Source organism: Eimeria acervulina, genomic scaffold, assembly GCF_000499425.1.
Source record: "Eimeria acervulina Houghton genomic scaffold, Eah_scaff470, whole genome shotgun sequence".
NCBI classification, from domain to species: Eukaryota; Apicomplexa; class Conoidasida; order Eucoccidiorida; family Eimeriidae; genus Eimeria; species Eimeria acervulina.
Window position 1 is genome coordinate 1,201 of NW_013547314.1, and position 11,300 is coordinate 12,500.

Here is an 11,300-nt window from a genome sequence, read left to right on the forward strand (position 1 = left end):
TGTATTATCTTCTTTATTATTTATTATCTTTGTATTTATTATTTGTTATCTTATTCGTCTTTATATTTATTATTTGCTTCTTCTTTACAACCTTCTTCATATTATTATTTGTTGTTTTTATATCCTTTATTTGCCTTTTCTTTACTATGCTCTTTTTTATGTTTATATTTTATGTTTATATTTTATTTTTATTTATTATTATTAGCTGAAAACCTCTGAAAGGTTTTATGTTTATATATATATATATTTATATTTATATGTTTATTTTATTGTTTATATTTTAACTATTGTCTGTGCTGTTGTTTTATATTCTTTATATCTATAATACTGTTTTTCTTTATAATTATCTAACTAAAATAATAATAATAATAAAATAATTATAATATAATATATTAAAACCTGAATATAAACAAACACATCAACAACATGACGATAAACATGTATATATATATTTATATAAGTAGATAAATAAATAAAATAAATATATAAATATAAATAAATAAATATATATATATGTTTGTGTATATGTTTTGCTGCAGCAGCAGAAGAGACAGTGAATGGGTGATGGAAGGAGGTGTACTGTCTCCTCAGCACGAAAACAAAAAGAAGCTGTCTCTTTTATTAGGTCAAAGCAGCATCCCTACTCGCAGCAGTTTACTGTCTCTTTTAGAGACGAAAGACATCTTAGCGCATGCATCCCCGACTGTTAAACAGCTGTTCTCTCTCCTCGAAGCTGAATTCACGCCTCTCAAACTATGGTAATGCTCCTGCTGCTGTTGCTGCTGCTGCTGTTGCTGTTGCTGCTGCTGCTGTTGGGTTTGGTGGTGCTGTTGCTGCTGCTGTTGCTGCTGCTGGGTTTGGTGGTGCTGTTTCTGTTGCTGCTGCTATTGCTGCTTGCTGCTGCTATTGCTGCTGCTATTACTGCTGCTATTGCTGCTGGTGTTGCTGCTGTGGTGCGTATAGAAGACTATGCTGAATGTCTATACTCCTTGTCTAAATAAATATATAAAAATAAATAAATAAATAAAAATAAATAAATATATATATATTATTAGATTTGTTTTTGTTTGCTGCAGCTCTTTATCTCAGCCTTTACTTGAAGAGCTTGAGCAGCAGCCTTTGCTTGCTCCTTATGTGGGGTGTCTGAAGAAGGTTGTATTCTCAAAGCTAGTGCAGCAGCTATCTCGAGTTTATGTTTCTTTGTCTGTCGATCACTTCGTTCAGCATATTTGTCCAGCAGAGTTTTTATCATGGAAGGAAGCAGAGAAGCTGCTTGTATCTCTAGCTCATAGCAGCAGAAGAGGTGCAGCAGCAGCAGACAGCAGCAGCACTACCACCGGGGGAGCAGCAGGGACTGCAGCAGCAGCAGCAGCAGCAGCTGCTGCTGCTGCTGCAGCAGATGCAGGTGGATATACTATAAGAATTGATTATGCTTCGAAAGCTCTCATCTTTGCTGAGCCTGACGTCTATCCTGAGTCCTATTTGCGTTCTTCTTTATCATCTCTTTCGCGTGCACTCCATACGTAAACCCTAAACCCTAATAAACCCTAATAAACCCTAATAAACCCTTTTAGAGAAGAAACCCTTTATTAAGCATAAACATTCGCAACCCTAAACCCTGTAATGCGTAAACTCTACAAATTACTAGTCTAAGATACTCCTTAGGGTTTTAAAGGGTTTAGGGTTTAGGGTTTAGGGTTTAGGGTTTTGTTGGTGGCGCAGAGCGGTACAGCGTTTGCAGCCGGAGGAGACAGAAGAGCAGCAGCAAGAGAGACATGCTTATCAACAAGCAATGGAGAAGAGACTCAAAGTAGAAGCAGCAAAAATGAGTGAGCAGCAACAGCAGCAGCAGCAACAGCAGCAGCAGCAACAGCAGCAACAGCAGCAGCAACAACAACAGCAAACACAACTATGGTGTTCAGAGAGGGGGAGCAAAATTGCGAGGTTTTATTCATGACATGTGGTTCTTTCGGGTTTAGGGTTTAGGGTTTAGGGTTTAGGGTTTAGGGTTTAGGGTTTAGGGTTTAGGGTTTTTAGGGTTTAGGGTTTAGGGTTTAGGGTTTAGGGTTTAGGGTTTAGGGTTTAGGGTTTAGGTTTTAGGGTTTAGGGTTTAGGGTTTAGGGTTTAGGGTTTAGGGTTGAGGGTTTAGGGTTTAGGGTTTAGGGTTTAGGGTTTAGGGTTTAGGGTTTAGGGTTTCGTTTGCCGTTTGGGGTTTGAGTGCAGACGAGCGACTGTGGCGGACGAATCTGCGGCGTTTGGAGCGCCAAGAAGAGCAGCAAAAGTTAGAAGAAGAACGAAGACTCAGAGAAGCAGAGCAGAGAAGAGTCGAAGAGAAACAAGGTAAATATAAATATATATATATATATTTGTTTATATATATATTTGTTTATATATATATTTGTTTATATATATATTTGTTTATATTATGTATGTATATGCATATACGCACACAGCTTGTTTTTGTATTTATTCTTTAACAGATATATATATGTATATATGCATATAAATATATATATTTATGTAACTGTTTATTTATTTGTTTATTTATTTGTTTATTTATTTTTGTATATTTACGTATTTATGAATGCTTTCATTCATTAGTCTATATAATTATTTATTTGTTTATATATAAATATATATATATAAATATAAATATATATATATATATATATAAATATATATATGAACGGATAAAGAAACAAACAAACAAACGAATTAAACAAAATTGTGTATTTGTGTGTATAGAGAGAGAGAGACGCGAAGAAGCATCAAAAAGAAGAGTAGAGCAGCGACAACAAGAAGAAAGAATAAAGATAAGAAGTGAGACAGCAGCTTTAATGCTAAAAGAAATACAAAGAATCGGCGGAAGAGACAGCAAAATTAAAATCAAAGGCAAGCAACTTACTGATATTAATATTCAAGACGTCTTAGAAGGTCATGTCGACTATGACGATTTAGAGAAGGCACAACGATTACAGCTTCAAAACGTAAGAATTAATTAATTAAATAAATAAATAATTAATTAATTAATTAATTAATTAGTTAATTAGTTTATTTATTTATCTAAATTAAGATAGAGTTTAAAAAACTAGTTAGAAGGGCATGTCGACTATGACGATTTAGAGAAGGCACAAAGATTACAATTTAAATTAATAAATTAATAAATAAATTAATAAATAAATAAACAAATTAATTAATTAATTAATTAATTAATTAATTTATTTATTTATTATGTACATGCATATATATTTATATATTTATTTTAATTAAAATAAATAAAAATAAAATAAATAAAATTAATTATTATCGATGTTGTGCATATATCCGTTTTTTGTATTTTCTCAATCGCAAACAAATTAAATAAATTAAATAAAATAAATAAATAAATAAATAAATAAATAATATAAATAAATAAATAAATAAATAATATAAATAAATAAATAAATAAACAATATAAATAAATAAATAATATAAATAATTAAAATAAACAAAACAAAACAAACAGATGAATGATTGATAGTATATTTTGATATATATATATACACTATAAAGAATATATAAAATATATTAAATAGACAGAATCTCTAATACAACATACTATAATATAATAATAATATAATATATATATATTATATAAAACATATTTATATATATATTTATTTATTATTTATTATTGTTTATCTTCAGGAGCGTCTGCTGAGGGTTCGGCAGCGACGTATGAATCTAAAGAAGGTCTGTCATTACATACGGGCATGCAGAGAAGCCGAGCTGCCGCTGCTGCAGCAGTGGGCTGCAGCACAACTTGAGCACGACTCGCAGATTCTTGTTCAGCTACAAAACAAGCATGAAGAAGGTGCTTAACTACTCTGCTGCTGCTGTTGCTGCTGCTGCTGATGGTTCTGCTGCTGTTGATGGTTCTGCTGCTGTTGCTGCTGCTGCTGCTGCTGATGGTTCTGCTGCTGTTGCTGCTGCTGATGGTTCTGCTGCTGTTGCTGCTGCTGATGGTTCTGCTGCTGTTGCTGCTGGTAGTGATGCTGCTGCTGTTGATGGTGGTGGTGATGCTGCTGCTGTTGTTGCTTCTGCTGCTGCTGTTGCTCTTGTTGCTGTTGCTGTTGTTGCTGCTGCCGAGGGTTTTTCTTTGTGTGATGCGCTGCGGCAGCAGCATCTCCCTGGGGTTTAGGGTTGTTGAGTGTTTAGGGTTTAGGGTTTAGGGTTTAGGGTTTAGAGTTGTAAAGGGTTTGTTGTTGATTGTTTGTGTATTTGTATTTGTTTAGAGCACCGTGCTGCTTTTGCTGCTGCACTTGAAGAAAAAGCAGCATTTGAAGGTATTCAAGAAGATAAAGAGCTTTGGGTGTCTCGGCAGCTGCAGCAGCGTCAGGAGCAGTTTGCTGTTGCTGCTGCAGCGCAGCGGGAGCGCCTTATTCAAATGCTGCAGCTTCAGAAGATACAGAGAGCAAGAGAAAGAAGAGATGAAGAGATTAAAAGACAGAAAAGATTAGAAGAAGAAAGAAGAATCGAGGCAGAACAGAAGGTACACTCGCAGCCTGCTGCTGCTGTTGCTGCTGCTGTTGCTGCTACTGCTGCTGCTGTTTCTGTGGCTGTTCCGGTTGCTGTTGCTGCTGCTGTTGCTGCTGCTGTTGCTATATGTATACACGTATGTATATATATATATATATATATATATATTTATTTATTTATTTATATTTCTACTTCTGTATAATACACTGCTAATAAGTAAATGACTTCAAATATTAATGCATGCATTTATATAAATGTATGCATACATATATAATAAATTATATAAATAAATAAAATAAATATATATATATATATATATATATACATTTGTTTATACATATAAATCTATTTGTATAAATATATATATATATACATCAATTTGTATAGATAAATACATACTATAAATCTGTGTCTCATATAAAACATATAAACATATATAAACATATATAAACATATATATATATATATATTAAATATATTAGATATTAAATATATTAAATATATTAATATGATGGGGTGTACGTACAGCGTCAGATGGAGGAGATGGAGAGGCAAAAGGCAGAAGAAGAAGCGAAGCAAAGACGGCTGACAGAGATGGCTGAGAAACAAAGACTCAGAGAACTCGAAATCGAAGTGCGTCCTGCTCCTGCTGCTGCTGCTGCTGCTGCTGCTGTTGGTGCTGCTGCTGGTTGTGGTGCTGGTGGTGGTGGTGGTGGTGGTGCTGCTGCTGCTGCTGCTGTTGGTGCTGCTGCTGCTGTTGGTGCTGGTGCTGTTGGTGGTGGTGGTGGTGCTGCTGCTGTTGTTGCTGATTCAGTTGTTGCTGCTTAAGTTATTGCTGCTTGTGTTCCTGCTGCTGCTCGCACTAATGCTGTTTCTGCTGCTGTGCTGCTGCTGGTACCACTACTGTTGCTGATATGTTTGCTGCTGCTGCTGCTGCTGCTGCTGCTGCTGCTGCTGCTGCAGGCGAAGCATGGGTTGGCGAATCGGGAGAGCAGCAAACGAGGAGACAGTTTGTCTCTAAGTAGAAAGACAGATTCACCTGCAAGCGGAAGCAGCACTCAGCAGCTGTCTCCTTCCGCCCCCAAAGAGCAGCAGCAGCAGCAGCAGCAGCAGCAGCCGCAGCAGCAGATAGAATGGAGGCGAACAACACCTTTAAATTCGCCAGATAAAGAGACACCCCCTAAAGGGAGACAGGAGACATTCTTTCGCAGAGGAGACAGACCTGCTGCTGCTGCTGCAGCAGCCGGAACCGGCGAGGTGCTCAACTGGAGGAACATGAACAGGGGGGACAAGCAGCAGCAGCAGCAGCAGCAACAGCAGCAGCAGCAACAGCAACAGGCAGAATCACCTGCACCCGAGGATGAGGGATTCACACCTTGGCGCCGCAGGAAGTAATTTGCATTGCAGCAGAAGCAGCAGCAACAGCTGCAGCAGCAGCAACAGCTGCAGCAGCAGCAACAGCTGCAGCAAGAACAACAGCTGTAGCAGCAGCGGCTGCTGCTGCAGAGACAGCAGCGCATTCCCTTGTCTTTTACATATATTTCTATACTCATTCCTTGCGAACAGTTGATGCTGCAGCAGCAGCAGCAGCAGCAACAGCAGCAGCAGCAGCAACAGCAGCAGCAGCTGCTGCTGCTGCTGGTGCTGTATTAGCGAAGCTTCAGCAACAGGCTGCTATTGCTGCTATGGCTGTAGCAGGAGCAACAGCAACAGCAACAGCAGCAGCTGCAGCAATAGCATTAGTAGCAACAGCAGCAGCAGCAATTGCTGCTGCTGCTGCTGCTGCATTATTTAAAAGCCCTCAATTTTCATAAGAAGACAGGCGGTGATTGGGGTGTATAACGAGCGTCTTTCTTTTATCTTATTTATTCAATTACTCGTATATTTTTATTATTTATCTTCATCTCTTAATATCTAATATATATATAATATATATATAATAATATATATAGTATTATATAATATATATATATATATATATAAAGCCTATGAAGCTTCTCTCTCTTATTTATTTGCACCTGTTTTATTCTTTATCGCTTTATTAGTATATTATATATATATATATATATGATATTAATATATAAATCAGATATAGCTAGCTACAGCTAACTACAGCTATAGCTACAGCTAGCTAGGCTATAGCTACAGCTAGCTACACCTATAGCTGCAGCTAGCTAGTTGTTTGCTGCTGGTGCATCCACGGTCCTCACAGCTCTAGCAATCCAGCATCAGCTGCAGCAGCAACAGCAGCAGCAACAGCAGCTGCAGCAAGTGCATCTGTTAATCGGCATTTGTTTATCTTTGTTTATTTGTTTATTTATTTGTTGTCTTTGCTGTCTCTCGCGTGTTTATTTTAATTAATTAATTTAATTATTTATTTATTTATTTGCTTGCCAGCGTAACATTAAAACAAAAAAAGATTCGCGTGTCTCCTAACGACCGACTGCTGCTGCAGCAGCAATTACTGCTGCAGCAGCAGCAGCAAAAGCGTCTAGCGGGTGTTGCTGCAGCAGCAGCAGGTGCAGCAGCAACAGCGGCTGCTGCAGCAGTTGCTGTCTCTTACGTCTCCTTATTTGCTGCTGGCGGCAGCTGCTGCTGCCTACGGTGCTCCCCTTTGTTGCCGCAGCAGCAGCAGCTGCTGCTGCGACAGCTGCTGCTGCTGCAGCAGCAGCAGCACGACGTGCATGCATTGCATGCATTAAGCAGCAAAAGAGCCACCCCACAATTCAGCTGCCTCTCCTCCTACAGAGGCATCGCTGCAGTTTTCACAATTTGTTTCTTTGCTGCTGCGATGACGAGCAGAAGAGGCTTCAAATGCTGCTGCTGCTGCTGCAGCAGCAGCAGCACCTGCAGCAGCACCTGCTGCAGAACCTGCTGCTGCTCCCATAGGCCCTCCTAAACTCTCCCCTGCTGCTGTTGCTGCTCCTTTCACCAGCTGCGCAGCTGCAGAAATGTTGCTGCTACTGCTGCCGATGCTGCTCCTGTTGCTGCTGCTGCTGCAAATGCTGTTGCTGTTGCTGCTGCTGCTACCAATCTCACTTCGGCTGTTGAAGCTTCGTCCTCTTCGTCTCTTCAGGGCATTCTTATCTGTCTCCCACGCTGCTTCTGCTGCTGCCGCCGCTGCTGCTGCTGCTCCTGCAGGCTGCTGCTGCTGCTGCTGCTGCTGCTGCTGCTGCTGTGTCTTGGTGAGCCGGCTTTTAGAGGCCCTGGAGCTGCGGTCGCGCTTGCGATGATCGCTGATGCTGCTGCTGCTGATGCTGCTGGTGCTGCTGCTGCCTGGCCCCGCAGCAGCAGCAGCTGCAGCAGCAGCAGCAGGGCTACTAGCATAGTCGCTGCTGCTGCGTGCTGCAGCTTCAGGGGTTGAGTGGTGCATACCTGAACCAGCCTTGCCTTCTGCTGCTGCTGCTGCTGCTGCTGGGTCTTGTTGCTGCCCTGGCAGCAGAAGGACCAGCTGCTGCTGCTGCTGCTGCTGCTGCTGTGAAGGATGCAGAGGCCCCACAGCTTGCATTGGTCCAGCTGCTATCATAAACGGTTGCTGCAAGGAGAGGCCAAGCAGATGATCTTGCTGCTGCTGCTGTTGCTGCTGCTGCTGCTGATGCTGCTGGGGCATGCACACCATGCCTCCCTGCTGCTGCAACATGAGTTGCTGCTGCTGCTGCTGCGGTAGGGGCACTCGGTAGCGCGGGTCTTGCAGGGGTTGCTGCTGCAGCACGAGGCAAGGCTGCTGCTGTTGCTGCTGCTGCTGCAGCGGCATCTGCTGCTGCTGCAGGGGAATTTGCTGCTGCTGAACGTGGGGCATCAGCAGCAGATCCTGCTGCTGTTGCTGCTGCTGCTGCATAGAATACGGTAGCACCATCTGCCGCTGCAGAGGTCCTTGATGCTGCTGCGGCGCTCTCTGCTGCTGCAGCTGAGGGTGATGGTGTTGCTGCTGCTGATGAAATTGCTGCTGCTGCAGCAGCTGCTGCTGCTCTTCCGAATACCCCAGTCCCACATGCATGCGCCCCAAAACCGCTTCTTGCTGCAGTTGCTGCTGCTGCAGTTGCTGCTGCTGCAGCAGAGGCTGCTGCGGACCGTATACATACCCGTGGTGAGGCATCAGCTGCTGCTGCTGCTGCTGCTGCAGCGGCTGCTGCTGGCCCGGAGCCGTAAGCACATCGCCTACGCCCCCTGCTGCTGCTGCTTTTGTATTGAACAGCAGCAGCTGCTGTTGCTGCTGCTGCTGCAAACCCGCCGGATGAGGCTGCCCTGTGAGCGCCTGATGCCTGTGCAGCAACTGTAGCTGCTGCTGTTGCTGCTGCTGCTGCTGCTGCTGCGGCCCATTGTGCCGCTGCTGCTGCTGCAACGCCGGAGAAGCAGCAGCAGACGGTACTGCAGCAGAGTCAGTGATGCTCGCGTGCCTCGAGGAAGCCTCACCGTGAAGCAGTAAGCCATGCTGCTGCTGCTGCTGCTGCTGCAGTTGCTGCTGCAGTTGCCGCTGCTGCAGCTGATGCTCTTCCTCTTGAAAAGCAGAGACGTGCGGCAGCTGTCTGCGTTCGCTGCTGCTGGAAGCAAAGGAAGTAGCAGGCGAAGCAGCAGCAGCAGCAGCTGCTGCTGCTGCTGCTGTTGCTGCTGTGCCTGCACTTCTGCTCCCCGGCGTAGGCCTCCGTGAGCCCCTGGAGGCCCCCCCTGCTGCTGCTGTTGCTGCTGCTGCTGCACCAGACAGCTTTCTGCTGCTGGAGGTGCTTCCCTGACGGCCATGGGCAGCAGATGCTGTTGCTGCTGCTGCTGCTGCTGTTGCTGCTGCTGTTGCTGCAGTTGCTGCAGACGCGTCAATCGGTAGTCCATGTGGCTTGGCTGTGCCGAGTGTGTTGCTGCTGCTTGCTGCTGCTGCCCCTTGACTAGCAGCAGCAGAAGCAGCAGCAGCAGCAGCAGCAGGGTCAGCATCCCCCATTACACCCAGCTGCAGCAAGCGTCGCTGCAGCTGCTTCGCGAGGCCTCCTTCTGCTGCTTCAGGCGAACTAGAAAAGAAGCAGCAGTTAAGTGCTGCTGCCCAAGGGAACTGCTGCTGCAGCAGCAGCAGCCTCTCCTCTACTTCTTTTGCTGCTGCAGACAAGGCATGCACCTTCTCCTGCTGGCTGTTCAGTGCACGCGCCCAGTCTGCTGCAGCTACGCCGCTGCTGCTGCTGCTGCTGCTGCTGCTGTTGCTGCTGCTGCTGCTGCTGGGATCAGAGGCGCGTTGGGGGGCGGAAGTTTTGCTGCTGCTGCTTTCGCTGCTGCTGTCATCAGCGTCCTGCTGCAGCACCTCATTGGGTTGCTGCTGCGCCTGCTGCTGGCCCCCAGCAGCGGCAGCAGCAGCAGCAGCAGCAGCAGCAGCAGCAGCAAGGGGCTTGCCTGCATCCTTTGAGAGCCAGGCAAGGCTAGAAGAGAGGGCATTTAGAGCTGCTGCATTTCCTTTGCTGAGCATCCACTGGGTGTGTTGTGCTGCTGCTGCTTCTGCTGCTGCTGCTGCTGCTGCTGCTGCTTCAGGGGTGTCTCCGCGGCTGTGCTGCAGCAAATCAAATGCACTCGCAATAAACCCCGCAGGGTCTCCGTCTCCGCTTCGTCTCCTTGCTTCTGCTGCAGAGACAAATGGCTGCAGCGCAGCCTCTAGATCCTCGCCACCTGCTGCTGCTGCTGCTGCTGCTTCTGTTGCTGCTGCTGCACCAGATCGCTTTATCTGCCCGTCTGCAAGCAGCAGCAGAGACTCTGCCTTTCCTCCACCTACGACAAGGAGACAGTTGTCTGCTGCTGCTGCTGCTGCTGCAGCAGAACTTAAATCCCCCTTGCTGTCGGAAGCCTGCAAGGCTGCATCCCCCGTGCTGCTGCTGCTGCTGCTGCTGCTGCTGCTAACACCTCCATCGACGTGGCATGCTTCGCGCTTCTCTGCGGCTCCCTCCTGCTTCACGGAAGCAGCAGCAGCATCCTTTGCTGCAGCAGCAGCTGCAGCAGCAGTACCTGTGCCGCACACGACTTCCATCACCCGCTTCTCTCTGTCGAGGCGCTGCTGCAGGTTTGCTGCTGCTGCTGCTTCTGCTGCAGCCCAGGTAGCAGACTGCTGCTGGCAAGCCTCGGCGAGCGCTACAGCTCTTGCTGCTGCTGCTGCTGCTGCACCGGAAGGCTGCTGCTGCAGCAGCAACAGCGCTGCAGCATTATCTCTATCATCCCCCCAGGAGCAGCTGGGGGCTGCTGCTGGATCTATAAGCAGCAAATGCTGCTGCTGATGCTGCTGCTCCTGCCAGACTGCAGCTTCTGCTGCTGCTGTTGCCTCCGGGTCGAGTCCTGCAGCTTCTGCTGCTGCTGCTGCTGCTGCTGCTGCTTCTGCTGCAGCACGCGCCTTCGCCAGCCGCCGCCGCCTTGAGCTTGCACTCATTCCCGGGGGTCTTGCTGCAGAGTTTGCTGAGGGCAGCAGCACAGCAGCAGCAGCTGCTGCTGCTGCTGCTGCTGGGCTTAGAGCCATCAGAGGAGCCGATTCCGTACTCACACCAGCAGCAGCAGCAGCAGCAGAAGCAGCAGAAGCAGCAGCAGCAGCAGCAGCAGGCACAAGCTTGCTGCGAGACTCCCACCTCCCAAGCGCGTTCCTCACAGGACCTTTGGGTCCTGCAGCAGCAGCAGCAGCTGCTGCTGCTGCTGCTGCTGCTGGAGACACGAGGCCAGGCAACGCCGCTGCACCTCCTGCTTTTAATGCTTTTCGTGGCTGCTGTCGCTGCTGCTGCTGCTGCAGTGCTGCAGCGTCTGCTGAGCCTGGAGGGGAGAAGTGAAGGGCT

The 11,300-nt window shown here is 46.1% G+C and overlaps 2 protein-coding genes across 2 annotated transcripts in view; one reads left to right on the top strand and one right to left on the bottom strand.

Moving 5' to 3' along the window:
* Nucleotides 1–564: 564 nt before the first annotated feature.
* EAH_00039680 (hypothetical protein) lies at nucleotides 565–5,913 on the top strand (the record flags this gene model as incomplete). Its single annotated transcript, XM_013391910.1, has 9 exons — nucleotides 565–758; nucleotides 1,077–1,523; nucleotides 1,723–1,916; nucleotides 2,224–2,340; nucleotides 2,746–2,987; nucleotides 3,688–3,853; nucleotides 4,275–4,531; nucleotides 5,047–5,151; nucleotides 5,482–5,913. The coding sequence occupies 9 exons, from the start codon at nucleotides 565–567 to the stop codon at nucleotides 5,911–5,913; spliced, it is 2,154 nt and encodes a 717-aa protein (XP_013247364.1).
* Nucleotides 5,914–7,216: 1,303 nt separating this feature from the next.
* Nucleotides 7,217–11,300, bottom strand: part of EAH_00039690 (hypothetical protein, conserved) — a gene marked incomplete at both ends in the record, with an annotated part of 5,628 nt that continues 1,544 nt past the window's right edge. Inside the window, one exon of the mRNA XM_013391911.1 lies at nucleotides 7,217–11,300. This exon is cut by the window's right edge and continues 1,544 nt beyond it. Within this exon, the coding sequence (XP_013247365.1) occupies nucleotides 7,217–11,300 (4,084 nt within the window).